Genomic DNA, 18,533 nt, shown 5'->3' on the forward strand with positions numbered 1-18,533 from the left:
TGTGAGTGACAACATGCTCTGTGGTGTGACTGAAACATATATTTTTTTTGAAGACCTCTGCTCCCCTGTTTATCGGTGGTTACATGCAGAGGGAACCAGTGCTTTCTGTTTTATTGGGGGGGGAAAGAGCTCGAGGGCTGTGGGCGTAATTTCCAGGCCACTCGCTCAGTGGATGCAGGCCAATTTAAGAAACCACATCTCCCCTCTAGTTTACTACTATTGCAGTCCTTCTCTCTAATGGCGCAGTAATCACTTCCCAACCCAACTTGACACACACTCAGCTGGCCCAAAATAAAGGAGATGTTGGGGGGGGGGGGGGGGGGCGGGGCGAGGGAGGGCTGCTTTTCTAAAAGCAGGTGCTAAACTCTCACGGTCTCTTTTTGTGTTGGGCCATTTCTGCATTGTCTACCCTTGTTATATGTCAAGAGGCACTCAGCCAGAAAACCGGAAGTTCCATTTCTGTGCCCTGAATTCCAAATCACTATGTTCAGCTGTCTGCCAGTCAGTCCATTAATGAACTGTAATTTGAAAGAAAGGTCATTGCAGAACCAAGACATTTTCATACGTTTTTCTGTTGTGCCAGATGGTCCCCATCCTAGTTTTGTACAACTAAACATCCTACGACTTCCCGGAGTTTTTAACCTGGATATCTTGTTCTCCTGTCCCTTCTCTGGTCAGTTTGGGAACAAAGCTGTGGCTCAGGTAGCCTGTGACCTGTTCCAGCTCCTCATCTCTCACTGGGAACACCTCCAGAGGCTAGAGCGCTCTCTCCCAAAGAAAATCATTGAGGCAGGTTAACACAGCTCCTCTTCACCTTCCTGATATGAGACATGTATATTCACTATCACTCGCGAAAAACATGTAGTCAAAGTATCCATATCTTGTTTTCTTCGTCCCATGCAGATCTTTGTGGCCACTATAGCATTTCTGTTGCCGAGCGCAGAGCACTCGACAGTGGAGGCTGACAAAAAGGTACAGGAAATTGAAGGAGCATAAAATGGCTGAAGTCTGAAGGAGCCTTTCTTTCTAGATGTAGCAAGTGCATTTGCTCAGGAATCTTGTTCTGTCTCCCCCATCCTGCTTTCTGTCTCTTTCTCTCTCTCCCAGCCCTGACTCTCTCACTTTCAGTCCCTCCTTACCTCTCACCATTGCTCATCTCCTCCCTAGCTGCTTTACTAATTATATTTGCCTGCATGAGGCTTCATTGTGTGTGTGGAGGGCACTGGGCTAATGGAAAAGCCTCTCCTCTCTTTGTGTGACTCAGCTAATGGTGTCTTTGCTGCTGTGCCTGCTGGACTGGTGCATGGCCATGCCCCTGAGTATGCTGCTGGAGCCCATCACCATGCCCGTGCTGGAGGACCCCGCATCCCACAAGGCCCCTCTGCTCGACTACATCTACAGGGTGGGTAAAAGAAAAGAATAACCTCATAGTAATTTGTCTAACCCCCAACACAGCCCTCTTCAGAAGCCCTATTTGACATTTAAAATGTGTTCCATGCCGCCTTGGAAATTAAGTTTCCCATTTTTGCTTCCAGTTTCTACTGGTATGTGAGAATGTCCACCAAACTACCTCACCTGTTTGGTAATGCACATGTGATACTCAAAAACATACATTTATAACAGGGAAGTATTTTATCTGACTTTTTCCCCGATTGGGTGTTTGAACCCTTATTTGGGGCGGCAGGTAGCCTAGTGGTTAGAGCATTGGACTAGTAACCGAAAGGTTGCAAGATCGAATCCCCGAGCTGACAAGATAAACACTGTTCCTAGGCCGTCATTGAAAATAAGAATTTGTTCCTCTACTGACCTGCCTAGTTAAATAAAGGTAAAATACATGTTTATTTTGTGATTAAACGCAGAGGAAGAGGCTGAGAAATGAGGTATTATTCAGTGGAGGTTTGACAGATGCGGTCAAAGACACCTTTATTTGGATGTCAACCCTGATAAGAAATGGTCAAATTATTTAAATATGCCTTTGTCCTCTTGATAAGCCTGGATTTAAAAGCCTGTCTACTTTTTGAGTTGAATGTCTCTTAATATGGGAGAGACTGCAGCTGCTATGTAGGAAATAAATACATTTCATTGGTTGTTCTATTGTGCACATACAAGTAAAGTGTCCCTTTTAGTATCATCATTGGTAAATCAGCGTTACCATGACCTTACTGAAATGCTGGTCCTCTTGTTTTATATTTGGACAACATTTAATGTAATAAAACCAGAAAAATATCACAATCACACAAAATACACGTCTCTACTGGTCTCCCATACCAAATGGACTTTAAACTATACCCCCCCCCCCCCCCCAAAAAAAAACTTTCTTTTAAATATTTTATTCTGTCTTTTCAGCTAGGCACTCATTTACATACCAGTAAACCTCACAAAATGAGTAAAGCGTTTTGTCTAGTTTGTGCATCTCTTTTGGATTTGTTATAGTAACTATTTAGTTGTTTCTCATTCCAAATCGTCAATGAACAGATTCAACTTAAACGTGACCCATTCATACGCCGATGAATAAAGATGGAACATTTCTGCACCTCTGCTGAGGATTTGAGCTTGGTAGTTGGTGTATTTGTGTCTTAACAGCATGAGGCTGGTCTGTGCAAAAGGCATGATTGCTCTGGACCTTATTGGTTCACTGGACCTCCATACCGTGTACTCCATCTGCTCTCTGCCTGCCTCAGCAGCTGCACCCTCGCTCTGTTGTTGTGTGTTTGCTTGTGTACATGTTTTTGTGGATCCATGAGTGTGTGTGCATATGTGTCTACACGTATCCATGTTTGTTCGGGTATGTGTTACCTTCCTGGAACTGTTGCTATGCGAGGTGCAGCCACTTAGTCGTCAAGCAAGCAGAAGCTTTTTTTTTTTCCGTCCACAGAGGAACCACTTTGGGGCTTTGGTGTGGCAGCTGTTTGGTTCTGGTCTTTTCACCATAACCCCCCCCCCCCCCCACATGCCCAGAGGACTGTAAGGCATTATAATCCACATACTGTCTGCATTTCCCCACACAATACTGTTTCAGATGACAGGACCTGCAACACTCCTCTGAGGCTCAGCCAAGTGTGTGTGTGTGTGTGTGTGTGTGTGTGTGTGTGTGTGTGTGTGTGTGTGTGTGTGTGTGTGTGTGTGTGTGTGTGTGTGTGTGTGTGTGTGTGTGTGTGTGTGTGTGTGTGTGTGTGTGTGTGTGTGTGTGTTTTGAATGGGATTAGCCATCCATTTACATAGACCAGCCTCCACAATGGGTTTACCAAGTCCACCCTCTCAGTGTGTGAGGCCCCACAGTTGCTATTGTCTGGTATGTCAGGCGTAGCTTCCAAATGTTATTTTCCTTTTTACATTTTTTTTAAAACAATAAACAAAAACCTACTTTGACAAAAACCAGTAGACAACTTATCATTTACATACTTCCACCTACTTCCAAACATAGGTGTGTGTGTTTGTGTGTGCATGCGTGCGGTTTTGTGCGGGTGCGTGTTTGTGGCAACATGAGCAGAGGGATGAAGTCTTAATTAAATCAAACAGAGGTAACCTGGCCAATCAGTGTAATCAACTGGACTACCACGTCTTATCTAGCCCTGCCAAACCAACAGACAGATGCCGCACCATCTGTTATGCAGATCGATACTCACTCATCACAAGAGAGATGTGGCAGTGAAGCACCTCTTCTCCCTCAGGTGGAGGCTCACCATGGCAACAGACCATATAGTACCCCTACGTATGTGCCTGAACCATTCAATGCTGCGTTTGAGATTACTGTATCCTTTTACATTGACTTGCCTAGTTACTTCCTTACTCTGTTTCAGTTACTGGAAGGTCAATGTTGTTCAGGTGTTCACTGTCTCCCGCTGCCGGCTAGTCCCAACTGATATTCGGTAACTCTCAGGCAGACTGTTTGTATGAGTGTGCAATGTGTCTAATTTCTGAGTACCATGTATTTGTTTATGCTGTGCAGCAAGCCACACAAAGAAACCACAGCAGTGACTGCATGCAAGGCTCCCACTGTCTTTCTCCTGTGGTGTTTTTAACTCCTACCCTCTGTCCCTTAGGTGCTACACTGCTGTGTCTCTGGCTCCAACCTGCACACCCAGCAGAGCCACTACCTCCTGAGTCTGTCTGACCTCTCCACTGACTACGACCCCTTCCTCATGCTGGGTCAGGTCCAGAGCTCAGAGCCCCTTCTCTCGCACACCGCTGCAGACTTGGGCAGCCTGCTCACCGTTGCCGAGGGTAAGGAGACCAGAGACCTCACCGCCGTCACCGGCCTCACTACTGTCTCCAGCACAGCGTGGGGCAGAATGGGGAGATGAGGTGCCACCCGTTTAATACCTGCTGTGTGGGAGATTGCGCTGGGCTGACGGCGAAATGAAAGGAGGGCTGTGTGCGTTTGTGACAGAGAGTGTGCGTTTGTGTGACAGTGTGCGTGCGTGTGTGTGCGTGTGTGTGTGTGTGTGTGTGTGTGCGTGTGTGTGTGTGTGTGTGTGTGTGTGTGTGTGTGTGTGTGTGTGTGTGTGTGTGTGTGTGTGTGTGTGTGTGTGTGTGTGTGTGTGTGTGTGTGTGTGTGTGTGTGTGTGTGTGTGTGTGTGTGTGTGTGTGCGACAGAGTGCCCGTGTGTGCGACAGAGTGCCCGTGTGTGTGACAGAGTGACAGAGTGCGCGTGTGTGTGACAGAGTGACAGAGTGCGCGTGTGTGTGTGACAGAGAGCGAGAATGTTTGTGAGTGCCCTGTCATCTAAGGTGTGTGTGCCTAGCTGCTGCTGTTGGTTTTCTACATTACGCTTCCTCTTCCAAACCACCTGGGAAATGAGCAGTGGGTGAACTACATGGCGATGTAACCTTTAATATGTTCCCTTCCATTTGGAGCTTGCTACTCCATTAAATGTAAATGTTTTTAACTAACATTGACGAGACTAACTCATGGAATGGAATGTTTTAAGAGGTAGGCATTAGCGCTCTGCCCCAGGGAGAGGGCCCATTTATAAAGGAGACATCTAAAAATGATTTTTATTAGTGACCTTGTAGTGTCATTAGGTTATATATTAGAGTATTCCTCTGCTCACCCAGAAGTCCGTTGTTTCGACAACAAGAACCTACCCGTTGATGCAACGTTGGCGAAGCCTAGCTGAAATATCTAGCTTATGTCATTACTTTTCATACAGCGCTACAAAGTCCAGATAGAAATAACAAACGGCCTCAGAAAACCAGCCAAAGAGCACTATGCATTTCCCTTTCAGCTCACATTGATTAAGTCTCATCAAAGGCCCTGTGCATCTACAATGCGGCGCACCGCCCGCTCTCTAAAGAGCTTTCTCCACTTTGATGAGCCATGATGGTATTGATAGCACTGTCACTATGCAGAGCTTGTCTTGTTTTCCCCACGTCGTAACATGGCATCCCTTTTTCATTTTGGCGTAGTCCTGAGCATGTGGATCATTTACATAGATCTGATTCGGGGGAGTAGTGCTCTGTTCACTGATGCTTTAAACTTGTCCGTCTCATTAGCACCCTGCTGGTCTTTTCTCTCCTGCTGTTGTAACAGACTCAATAGCCTTTTCAAAGTCGTCTCCTATGATTAGATGCTACCTACTTGCGGCAGAGGTGTGCCATTGTGAGAAATGAAAAATCACCCCATTAGTGATTTATAATGGGTAAGCTAGCTTTGTGTTGAAAAGGTGAGCGGATTGAGAGCACGTCTGCCCGTGGTAATGTGGTTCAGAAAGACGGCGGCCCAAGTTCAATTCTGTATCCTGACTCCACTGTATGAAATACACTGATCACATCTGGCGACTGCACGCGGACTTTGAAATGGTTTGTCTCTGCCCTACAGAGAAGAAAAGGCGGAACGTGGAGCTGATCCCTCTGACAGCACGGATGATCATGACCCACCTTGTGAACCACCTGGGCCACCATCCCCTCAGCGGTGGTCCTGCCCTCCTACACAGCCTGGTCAGTGAGAACCACGACAACCCCTTTGTGGAGTCATCAGAACTCTCCTCTGAGGTGTTCAAGAGCCCCAACCTGCAGCTGTTTGTGTTCAACGACAGCACCCTGGTGTCCTACCTCCAGGTGCCCTCGGAGCCCTCTGGTCCAGGGGAACCCCATGACAACTCCTCCCAGGTACGCGTCATCGTGAGGGACATCTCTGGAAAGTACTCCTGGGACGGAGGGGTTCTCTACCGCACCCAGGAGGGAGTCAATGGGATGCATCAGGCGAGTGAAAACTCCTCCAACCACTCCACCACCAAGCCCACCTCGCCGGGGACCTCTGATCCCTCCTACCCCCCAGGCTGGGACTCCCAGTCAGGCTGTGAGGAGGTGGATGTCCTGGACCAACTCCTGGAGGACCTTGGCAACAGCAGCCCGGAGTGCCTGCCCCAGCCCCGGCTGAGGCTCAACCAGCCAGCCCCCTCTCCCTGTGGGATGAACCTGGAGCTGGAGGGGGCCATCGTGGAGGCCATCCTCAGGCAGACACAGCAGGAAGAAGAGCAGGTGAAGAGGTGGAATGCAGACGTGAGCGTCAAGGCCGCCAGCCAGAGAGAACCCACTCCACAGGAGCCCAAAGCCCCTTTCTACTTCTGCAGACTGCTACTCAACGACCTGGGCATGAACTCATGGGACCACAGGTACAGAGCCGAGCACAACACCACCACGAACACAGCTGTAGACTAGTTAGGAGAATACCTCGCAGAGAGAGAGAAAAAGAAAGGCCGGAAAGGCATGGCAGGGTGTGTAGCCTGTTAATCTTCTCTCCACAGGGCAACTGTGCCCAACTGTTTTCACTCAGGTCCACCTCGACAGGTGGCATCCTTGTAATGAGAGGCTCGCACCTCTGGGGAAGGAAGCAGAGACCCCCTCCAGTAGATTAGTAATGTCTCCGAGCCCAATTTAAACCTCTACACCTGTTATTCCTCAGACCAAAAACACAACTGAAAACATGAAACTTTCCTATCCTACTTTCAGTCTGTCTTTTACCATTCAAATAATAATTAAGAGGCACAAGCTTTGCATTGGTACACTGTAAAGTACCATCTGGTTGATGCTTTTGAAAATTCTAATTGTCAAATGGGTGCATTCAAGTTCAGTTTTGTTTGTTCCTTTTCAGGAAAAGTTTTCATCTCCTGAAGAAGAACTCTAAACTCTTGAGAGAATTGAAGAATCTGGATTCCAGGCAGTGGTATGTTCCTACCCGCTAATTATTTAGGGCCTCTTCAGCACACACTGTATCCCTAGATAACATTGGTACACATGATGTGCTTCTTGTTAGGTATTAAAAAATAATAATAATAATAATTTTTACTGAATGATGTATCATAGTGTTTAATTTCCAATGAAGACCTTAAAAAAAATAAAAATAAACCAACCTAGATTTCAGCTGGCTATATTTTAGTTAAGCCTGCATTCCATATCTGCCATTTCTCTGAACCTAAGCCCACTAATGAAGCATCCTTTCCTCAAAATCAGTAAAGATCACACTCTCAAGACGACACGTATTAAAACAGCTCCACACTTCCCTCCTCCTCTTCTCCTAATCCGCACCGTCTCAGGCTGATCACAGCTCGGCAGCACACACACGCACAGCGATCAATAGGCACTCCACACTGTTAATGACCGGGGCTTATTAAAGAATGCCCCCAGGATCGGGCCTCATTCTGCCAGACCAGCGAGCATGCCTGGGCCGCTCATGGCAACCTGTGTCGAAACATGCAAAATTCCCCCGATTTAACACAGCCATGCACCACCATGGCAACACTGAAGCACATGGGTGGAACTCTGCACTTGTTTTGTTTGTCACATGAGGCTGGGGGGGTATGGGGAAAGTAAACACACATACTATTGTGCACTCACTCGAACACACACACTGCTCTAATATTAGACCATATTTGCAGTATTGTGTGGAGGTGTACGTTTTGGAGGTGTGTGGTTCACATTTCAGAGCACGCTGATCTTAACAGGGTTGAGTGTGGAGTAGGGTTGTGCACGGATATTAACATACTGAGAGAAAAAAATGATAGGCCTATTGTAACACAAAAGTATTTTTCTCAATTAAATTACAATATTAATGTGGCATTGTTACATACAAGGATATATTCAAATTATTAAGGTAATAAAAGCAACAACAACAAAACCGTTTCAATGTAGATTGTATGATGTTGCGCCCCATGAAAATGACTGGTTGCCTTCGTGTGTAGTTTGTGAATGTTTGCCAATCAAAGCCACAGAGGCAACATGTGTAGTGAGAGTTCACGAATGCAATGCGATATGGACTATAATTACGGAATTAAAAGTTAGCGAAATGAGGAGTAGGCTACAACGAGCAACCAAACAGGTAGGCGTAGATTCTAGATTCTCAAGGCTACTCCAGTCAAGACAGACAAGCACTGTTATATGGAATGATAAATAAGTGTGCCTGCTACACATTAGCTAGTCTTGATTTGTAGCCGAGTTGCGTCTCTCTCTCTGCCTCCATCTGCTCACTCCCAAATCACCAGCCGCTCCACAGCTGCAGCAATAGAGCGCCTCACCATCTCGCAGCCGTGCTCAGATTAAAAACGTATGCTATGCTTTAGAATATCCAGATATCCGACCACAATTCATCATACCAGTCGAAATCATTTCAAACCGATGTAGAACAGTGTAACATCATCAGGGCCATTGTTCTAACAACAAGTCTTGTGTGCTTCGTCTTACAGCAGAGAGACACACAAGATCGCTGTGTTCTACATCGGAGAGGGTCAGGAAGATAAGTGCTCCATCCTGTCCAACAGCGCAGGCAGCCAGGCCTACGAAGACTTTGTGTCTGGCCTGGGATGGGAGGTACACACACCCCTGCCGTATCTCTCGTCTCGCTCTCACACACTGACATCACTCTCCTAACCGTGTTGTGTGCCTTCAGGTTGATCTAGCCACCCACTGTGGCTTCATGGGAGGGCTTCAGAGGAACGGCAGCACAGGACACACTGCTCCATACTACGCTACCTCCACGGTGGAAGTCATCTTGCATGTGTCCACACGCATGCCGTCCAACTCGGACGACTGCCTCACCAAAAAGGTACTATTACTCCCTCTAGATCCAAGAAGTTAACGTCAGAAAAGCCTGCAAAAGGGAAGACAATCAACAATACAAACTAGTTTGTTGGTTTGCCATTGACTGAAAAAGCTCCTTAACCTAAACTGGTTTAAATGCCTATGACTACACTAATAATGTAGCAAGGTCCACAGTCCTTCAAGCAATGTAATGTCTGCGTACAAAACTAGGCTCCAAACACAGTGTATACGGAGTGAAATGGCCTCCGAGCCGTGCCCTGTCTGTCTGTGTGCCGTCTTGGGTCTTCAATCTGTGCTAAACTGAGGTCAGGTGGTGTAACTCCTGGGTTCTGGCACTGATTAGTAATCTCTGGGCGGGATGAGGAGTAGAGAGAGAGAAGCAGGCGTGTAAGAAGGGGCATGTGTGGCTATGGTAATGACCGTGATTCCCAGACCTGTTCCCCCCCTCCCTGGGTGCTGTGACCGGGGCCCAGATTCAGCCATTAGCTGTCCCTGTCAGTGCAGGCGCCGGGCCGATGCCTGCAGGACGTTTTTATCCCATTCCGGCTGTGACTGCGGGAGCGATCGATGGTGCTTCAGCGGTTTCCCTGGCTATAGCACACCAGCAGCAGTTAGCATGGAGAAATGAGCCGCGAGGCCCCTGCCCGAGCCACCAGTCTTCTCATATGCTGTCCCACGGAGAGAGGAAATTTATCAGGCCATCCTCATATATACCCCCAACCTCCATCGACACATCTGCCCTTCTCCCCCTAAAAAAACAGCCCTACACCGACCCCATACTGAACCTGTGCTCAGCGGCTGCGGAAATTAGTTTGATTTTGGCTAGCTGGTGTGAGGCGCTGGAGGGGTCGGCGCATGCCTTCGGCCCGCTTCGATTCATTTGATTGGGAGCCCCTGTAATTGCACCCCACTCTTTCCAGAACCCCACGCTAGCCAAAGGCGAGACAGATATTGGCAGCTCGGCGGCGCGTGTGTAGGCTAACAGGGACGGGAGGGAGGGGGATAAAAAATTGGGATGAAAAAGAGGATTTATCGGTCAGGAAGTTTCTCAGTCAATTTACAAATAAAACTTTCAGCCTCGCCCGACCGCCTGCTCTTAACTGCATACTGTGTTGGGTGGGGGAGGGTGACTCTTTCGCTGGCCAGAGTGTCTGAGGGAAAGAATCAATGGGCCCCAAGCTACACCAAGAAGGAAATTGGAGAAAAAAAAACATAAATTCCTCCAATCCAATTGTGGGCTTTAGGGCAGAGTGGTGCAGCGCCTAGCAGCAGCTGGCTGTAGTAATGCAGCTGTTGGAGCGACCTGGGAGGTGGGGGTCAGGCCACGTAGGGTCCTAATGTCAGAGCAGGGGGCGCTCGGCCGGCCCCACACTCATAACCAGCACCAGGGCTTAACTGAGCTCTGTGTTTTTAGAAGGGAGCACTTGCGCTGCTGAGAGGCCTGCTGTGCTGTGTGGATGGGAGGTCATTGAGGGTTAATTGGACAAGGGCCTTTGACTTAGGCCACACACAGGTGTGATTCTATTGGCACACATAGCTTCAGGGATGTGATTCTTCACCTGATTTAATCAGAATTTCCTGCCTTTCTCACATCCCCCTCTATCATTGAAATCTACCTACCCACAAACCAATATCCTCTTTTTCCTGACTTTCCATGTTCTACTGACTCCTAATCACATCCCCTGGTCTTTTACTGAGTTACAGTTTAGATGAGGAAATCAGTTAATTGAAATAAATTAATTAGGCCCTAATCTATGGATTTCACATGACTGGGAATATAGATATGCATCAGTTGGTCACAGATACCATAAAGGAAATGGGCCTCAGGATCTCGTCATGGTATCTCTGTGCATTCAACTTGCCATGGATAAAATGCATTTGTGTTTGTTGTCCATATCTTATTCCTGTCCATACCATCACCCCACCATCACCACGGGGCACTCTGTTCACAATGGTGACATCAGCAAACCACTCACCCACCGGAGAGATATTAGAACATTAAATTCTCTGCCAACAGTTCTGGTGGACATTCCGTCAGTCAGCATGACAATTGCACACTCCCTCAAAACTTGAGACATCTGTGGCATTGTGTTGTGTGATAAAACTGGATATTTTAGTGGCCTTTTATTGTCCCCAGCACAAGGTGCACCTGTGTAATGATTGATGTTTAATGAGCTTCTTGAAATGCCACGCCTGGCAGGTGGATGGATTATCTTGGCAAAGGACAATTGCTCACTAACAGGGATGTAAACAAATTTGTGCACAAAATTTGAGAGAAACAATGTTTTTGTGTGTATGGAAAATGTATGTAATCTTTTATTTCAGTTCATGAAACATGGGACCAACACTTTACATGTTGCATTTTATATTTTGGTTCAGTGTAATATTCAAATGTTAATTAAAATCCTTAGGATTTTTGTCGGTAACCTCGACATGCATATTCAACATTCTTGGTTAATGTGTGCCTGTCTGACCTGATCTGCACTGGAGCCATTGATCCTTGTATAGATGAGATGAACCAGGGAGCACGGTGTTCAATCACTGTGTTGTGGATTTGTTGAACATTATCCCATTACCATAATTAAGGGCTTATAATAGAATGTACTAATTGCAATTTTTTGGGTGGCGAGGCCATGTTTTCTTAATGGCTCATTAGACCCAAGTACATTGGCAGATGTTTTCCTCCTCTAAGTGAGTCAGTCGGTGAGGAGGCAAGGCCTTGATGTTGCCACATAATCAGGGACAGGAGTTTTTTTTTTTCTAACCCTTACTAGGCCCAGTTTATCCTTATCCAGGTCACAAATAAAAAAACAGGTTTCCCCACAAGTGATGGGTAAAGGCCAGTGAGGTTGGAATAGCCGCCCTTAAACCCATCACTCAATGTCCATGTCAGCCACAATACCGAGGGAAGACTGTTCTCTCACTTCCCCTCTGCCTTGGTGGAAAAAGAGTTCTACAGTACATTAACTATCTGCCAATTTCCTGTCATTTGTGTAATTTCTGTCCTAACTTCATTTGTATTTATGAATAGAACATGGAAATTGGATGCAATTTTATGTCTTTGGAGTAAAGTTAATTTCAATGATTGGTTTTAAAATGCTCAATTTAATGTTTTTTTTTGGTTTGAATTTCTAGTGGAAATTCAAATGATAAGAAGCTTTGTCACAACATCCAGAGCTGTGGTAATCTCTAACCTAATATTAAAAACCTTTCTATAGGAATAACAAGATGTTCTTTCTGACCGTTGTGATCGCCGTAGCCGTGTCTAAACCCTGTGGTTTGTTCTGGTGCAGCTGCGTCACCTGGGCAACGACGAGGTTCACATAGTGTGGTCGGAGCACAGCAGGGACTACCGACGCGGCATCATCCCCACTGACTTTGGAGATGTGCTGATCATCGTGTACCCCATGAAGAACCACACGTTCTTCATCCAGATCATGAAGAAACCACAGGTACTGGTACTAGAGGTCAGCTGGCAGGCTCAAAACCTAAATGGCTTTTGGCGCTTGTTTCTGCACTTGCTTGATTATTTTCCACTCAATCTACCTGTGTAATGGATACACTATTTTACTTACTGTCTTTTTAGCACTAAACAAATATTATGGGACTCCTTCAACATTTCACTGCTTCAGCATATCCAAGTCTTTGTTTGGAAAAAGCTGTCTGATCTTCACTTAGAGAACCCCTCTCCTTACTCATGTCCCTCCAGACTGCCTTGTTGGTTGAGTGGGTTACCTGTTTGTCTGTCGGTCTGCCTGTGTGACTCTGAGATGGACGCTCTAATGCCCTCCTCTTTCACTCCAGTCCATTACCCTCACTGTGGGTATGTGCTCTGAGGCAGTCAGTGTCGCTCAGCTAGCTTTCATCTTGGTTCTGAGTCGCTGCACACACAGCTCTGGATAGACTGACTGGCTAGGTCAAAGACTACAGTTCACAATGTAACCATCTACGGTAGGCTAGGTTATTATATACAGTGCCTTCAGAAAGTATTCACACCCCTTGACTTTTTCCAAACATTTTTGTATTACAAAGTGAGATTAACATTTATTTAATTGTCCTTTTTTGTCAACAATCTATACAAAATACTCTGAGTGGAAGAAAAATGTGAACAGTTGTATAAAAAAAAGTATATACATGTATGTATATGCATGTATGTGTGTAATTATATATATATATATTTTTTGTATTTTATATATATTAATTACACACATACATGCATATACTTTATATATAAATATATATATATAAATATTAAACAAATACGAAAAATCAAACACTAATATATCTTGATTGGATAAGTATTCAATCCCTGAGCTTCTTGATATGACACACCTGGCAGGTGGATGGATTTTCTTGGCAAAGAACAAATGCTCATTAACACAGGGATGTAAACACATTTACATACAAACTGCGCCGACAGAGATGGCCGCCTCGCTTCGCGTTCCTAGGAAACTATGCAGTTTTTTTTACGTGTTATTTCTTACATTAGTACCCCAGGTCATCTTAGGTTTCATTACATACAGTCGAGAAGAACTACTGAATATAAGATCAGCGTCAACTCACCATCAGTACGACCAAGAATATGATTTTCGCGACGCGGATCCTGTGTTCTGCCTTTCAACCAGGACAACGGAATGGATCCCATGCGGCGACTCCGTAAAAGAGGGAAACGAGGCGGTCTTCTGGTCAGACTCCGGAGACGGGCACATCGTGCACCACTCCCTAGCATTCTTTCTCGCCAATGTCCAGTCTCTTGACAACAAGATTGATGAAATCCGAGCAAGGGTAGCATTCCAGAGGGACATCAGAGACTGTAACGTTCTTTGCTTCACGGAAACAAGGCTCAATGGAGAGACTCTATCGGAGGCGGTGCAGCCAGCGGGTTTCTCCACGCATCGCGCCGACAGAAACAAACATCTTTCTGGTAAGAAGAGGGGCGGGGACGTATGCCTTATGGCTAATGAGACGTGGTGTGATCAAAGAAACATACAAAAACTCAAATCCTTCTGTTCACCTGATTTAGAATTCCTCACAATCAAATGTCGACCGCATTATCTACCAAGAGAATTCTCTTCGATTATAATCACAGCCGTATATATTCCCCCCCAAGCAGACACATCGATGGCTCTGAACAAACTTTATTTGACCCTTTGCAAACTGGAATCCATACATCCTGAGGCTGCATTCATTGTAGCTGGGGATTTTAACAAGGCTAATCTGAAAACAAGACTCCCTAAATTGTATCAGCATATCGATTGCGCAACCAGGGCCGGAAAAACCTTGGATCATTGTTACTCTAACTTCCGCGACGCATATAAGGCCCTGCCCCGCCCTCCTTTCAGAAAAGCTGACCACGACTCCATTTTGCTGATCTCTGCCTGCAGACAGAAACTAAAACGGGAGGCTCCCACTCTGAAGTCTGTCCAACGCTGGTCCGACCAAGCTGATTCCACACTCCCAAGACTGCTTCCATCACATGGACTGGGATATGTTTCGTATTGCGTCAGATAACAACATTGACGAATACGCTGATTCGGTGTGCGAGTTTATTAGAACGTACGTTGAAAATGTCGTTCCCATAGCAACGATTAAAACATTCCCTAACCAGAAACTGTGGATTAATGGCAGCATCCGCGTGAAACTGAAAGCGCGAACTACTGCTTTTAATCAGGGCAAGGTGACTGGTAACATGACCGAATACAAACAGTGCAGCTATTCCCTCCGCAAGGCTATCAAACAAGCTAAGCGTCAGTATAGAGACAAAGTAGAATCTCAAGTCAACGGCTCAGACACGAGGTATGTGGCAGGGTCTACAGTCAATCACGGACTACAAGAAGAAAACCATCCCAGTCACGGACCAGGATGTCTTGCTCCCAGGCAGACTAAATAACTTTTTTGCCCGCTTTGAGGACAATACAGTGCCACTGACACGGCCTGCAACGAAAACATGCGGACTCTCCTTCACTGCAGCCGAGGTGAGTAAAACATTTAAACGTGTTAACCCTCGCAAGGCTGCAGGCCCAGACGGCATCCCCAGCCGCGCCCTCCGAGCATGCGCAGACCAGCTGGCCGGTGTGTTTACGGACATATTCAATCAATCCCTATACCAGTCTGCTGTTCCCACATGCTTCAAGAGGGCCACCATTGTTCCTATTCCCAAGAAAGCTAAGGTAACTGAGCTTAACGACTACCGCCCCGTAGCACTCACTTCCGTCATCATGAAGTGCTTTGAGAGACTAGTCAAGGACCATATCACCTCCACCCTACCTGACACCCTAGACCCACTCCAATTTGCTTACCGCCCAAATAGGTCCACAGACGATGCAATCTCAACCACACTGCACACTGCCCTAACCCACCTGGACAAGAGGAACACCTATGTGAGAATGCTGTTCATCGACTACAGCTCGGCATTCAACACCATAGTACCCTCCAAGCTCGTCATCAAGCTCGAGACCCTGGGTCTCGACCCCGCCCTGTGCAACTGGGTACTGGACTTCCTGACGGGCCGCCCCCAGGTGGTGAGGGTAGGCAACAACATCTCCACCCCGCTGATCCTCAACACTGGGGACCCACAAGGGTGCGTTCTGAGCCCTCTCCTGTACTCCCTGTTCACCCAAGACTGCGTGGCCACGCACGCCTCCAACTCAATCATCAAGTTTGCGGATGACACAACAGTGGTAGGCTTGATTACCAACAATGACGAGACGGCCTACAGGGAGGAGGTGAGGGCCCTCGGAGTGTGGAAAATAACCTCACACTCAACATCAACAAAACTAAGGACATGATTGTGGACTTCAGGAAACAGTAGAGGGAACACCCCCCTATCCACATCGATGGAACAGTAGTGGAGAGGGTATTAAGTTTTAAGTTCCTCGGCATACACATCACAGACAAACTGAATTGGTCCACTCACACAGACAGCATCGTGAAGAAGGCGCAGCAGCGCCTCTTCAACCTCAGGAGGCTGAAAAAATTTGGCTTGTCACCAAAAGCACTCACAAACTTCTACAGATGCACAATCGAGAGCATCCTGGCGGGCTGGATCACTCACTGCCTGGTACGGCAACTGCTCCGCCCACAACCGGAGCCCACAAAGGCTCTCCAGAGGGTAGTGAGGTCTGCACAACGCATCACCGAGGGCAAATTACCTGCCTTCCAGGACACCTACACCACCCGATGTTACAGGAAGGCCATAAAGATCATCAAGGACAACAACCACCCGAGCCACTGCCTGTTCACCCCGCTATCATCCAGAAGGCGAGGTCAGTACAGGTGCATCAAAGCTGGGACCGAGAGACTGAAAAACAGCTTCTATCTCAAGGCCATCAGACTGTTAAACAGCCACCACTAACATTGAGTGGCTGCTGCCAATACACTGACCCAACTCCAGCCACTTTAATAATGGGAATTGATGGGAAATGATGTAAATATATCACTAGCCACTTTAAACAATGCTACCTAATATAATGTTTACATACCCTACATTATTCATCTCATATGCATACGTATATACTGTACTCTATATCATCTACTGCATCCTTATGTAATACATGTATCACTAGCCACTTTAAACTATGCCACTTTGTTTACATACTCATCTCATATGTATATACTGTACTCGATACCATCTACTGTAGAGCCTATGCTGCTCTGTACCATCACTCATTCATATATCTTTATGTACATATTCTTTGTCCCCTTACACTGTGTATAAGACGGTAGTTTTGGAATTGTTAGTTAGATTACTTGTTGGTTATTACTGCATTGTCGGAACTAGAAGCACAAGCATTTCGCTACCCTCGCATTAACATCTGCTAACCATGTGTATGTGACAAATAAAATTTGATTTGATTTTTGCGCAACATTTTTGAGAAATACGTTTTTTTTGTGTGTGGAAAATGTCTGCTTTCAGCTCATGAAACCAGAGACCAACACTTTACATGATATGTTTACATTTAAGTCATTTAGCAGACGCTCTTATCCAGAGCGACTTAAAAATTGGTGTATTCACCTTATGACATCCAGTGGAACAGTCACTTTACAATAGTGCATCTAAATCTTAAAGGGGGGGGGATGAGAAGCATTACTTATCCTATCCTAGGTATTCCTTAAAGAGGTGGGGTTTCAGGTGTCTCCGGAAGGTGGTGATTGACTCCGCTGTCCTGGCGTCGTGAGGGAGTTTGTTCCACCATTGGGGGGCCAGAGCAGCGAACAGTTTTGACTGGGCTGAGCGGGAACTATACTTCCTCAGTGGTAGGGAGGCGAGCAGGCCAGAGGTGGATGAACGCAGTGCCCTTGTTTGGGTGTAGGGCCTGATCAGAGCCTGGAGGTACTGAGGTGCCATTCCCCTCACAGCTCCGTAGGCAAGCACCATGGTCTTGTAGCGGATGCGAGCTTCAACTGGAAGCCAGTGGAGAGAGCGGAGGAGCGGGGTGACGTGAGAGAACTTGGGAAGGTTGAACACCAGACGGGCTGCGGCGTTCTGGATGAGTTGTAGGGGTTTAATGGCACATGCAGGGAGCCCAGCCAACAGCGAGTTGCAGTAATCCAGACGGGAGATGACAAGTGCCTGGATTAGGACCTGCGCCGCTTCCTGTGTGAGGCAGGGTCGTACTCTGCGGATGTTGTAGAGCATGAACCTACAGGAACGGGCCACCGCCTTGATGTTAGTTGAGAACGACAGGGTGTTGTCCAGGATCACGCCAAGGTTCTTAGCGCTCTGGGAGGAGGACACAATGGAGTTGTCAACCGTGATGGCGAGATCATGGAACGGGCAGTCCTTCCCCGGGAGGAAGAGCAGCTCCGTCTTCCCGAGGTTCAGCTTGAGGTGGTGATCCGTCATCCACACTGATATGTCTGCCAGACATGCAGAGATGCGATTCGCCACCTGGTCATCAGAAGGGGGAAAGGAGAAGATTAATTGTGTGTCGTCTGCATAGCAATGATAGGAGAGACCATGTGAGGTTATGACAGAGCCAAGTGACTTGGTGTATAGCGAGAATAGGAGAGGGCCTAGAACAGAGCCCTGGGGGACACCAGTGGTGAGAGCGCGTGGTGAGGAGACAGATTCATGCCACGCCACCTGGTAGGAGCGACCTGTCAGGTAGGACGCAATCCAAGCGTGGGCCGCGCCGGAGATGCCCAACTCGGAGAGGGTGGAGAGGAGGATCTGATGGTTCACAGTATCGAAGGCAGCCGATAGGTCTAGAAGGATGAGAGCAGAGGAGAGAGAGTTAGCTTTAGCGGTGCGGCGCGCCTCCGTGATACAGAGAAGAGCAGTCTCAGTTGAATGACTAGTCTTGAAACCTGACTGATTTGGATCAAGAAGGTCATTCTGAGAGAGATAGCGGGAGAGCTGGCCAAGGACGGCACGTTCAAGAGTTTTGGAGAGAAAAGAAAGAAGGGATACTCGTCTGTAGTTGTTGACATCGGAGGGATCGAGTGTAGGTTTTTTCAGAAGGGGTGCAACTCTCGCTCTCTTGAAGACGGAAG

At 47.0% G+C, this 18,533-nt stretch overlaps 1 protein-coding gene across 4 annotated transcripts in view; it reads left to right on the forward strand.

Annotated features, from left to right (window-relative positions):
• Window positions 1-18,533, forward strand: part of ralgapa2 (Ral GTPase activating protein catalytic subunit alpha 2) — a 145,582-nt gene that overhangs the window by 76,496 nt on the left and 50,553 nt on the right. For all 4 annotated transcript variants that reach the window (XM_046366669.1, XM_046366670.1, XM_046366671.1 and 1 more), the window contains 9 exons: window positions 679-789; window positions 904-972; window positions 1,265-1,402; window positions 4,044-4,224; window positions 5,821-6,616; window positions 7,096-7,167; window positions 8,684-8,807; window positions 8,887-9,042; window positions 12,332-12,490. In XM_046366669.1, the coding sequence (XP_046222625.1) occupies window positions 679-789; window positions 904-972; window positions 1,265-1,402; window positions 4,044-4,224; window positions 5,821-6,616; window positions 7,096-7,167; window positions 8,684-8,807; window positions 8,887-9,042; window positions 12,332-12,490 (1,806 nt within the window). The remainder of the gene's footprint in view (window positions 1-678; window positions 790-903; window positions 973-1,264; window positions 1,403-4,043; window positions 4,225-5,820; window positions 6,617-7,095; window positions 7,168-8,683; window positions 8,808-8,886; window positions 9,043-12,331; window positions 12,491-18,533) is intronic.

The sequence above is a fragment of the Oncorhynchus gorbuscha genome, linkage group LG10, assembly GCF_021184085.1.
Source record: "Oncorhynchus gorbuscha isolate QuinsamMale2020 ecotype Even-year linkage group LG10, OgorEven_v1.0, whole genome shotgun sequence".
NCBI lineage: Eukaryota > Metazoa > Chordata > Actinopteri > Salmoniformes > Salmonidae > Oncorhynchus > Oncorhynchus gorbuscha.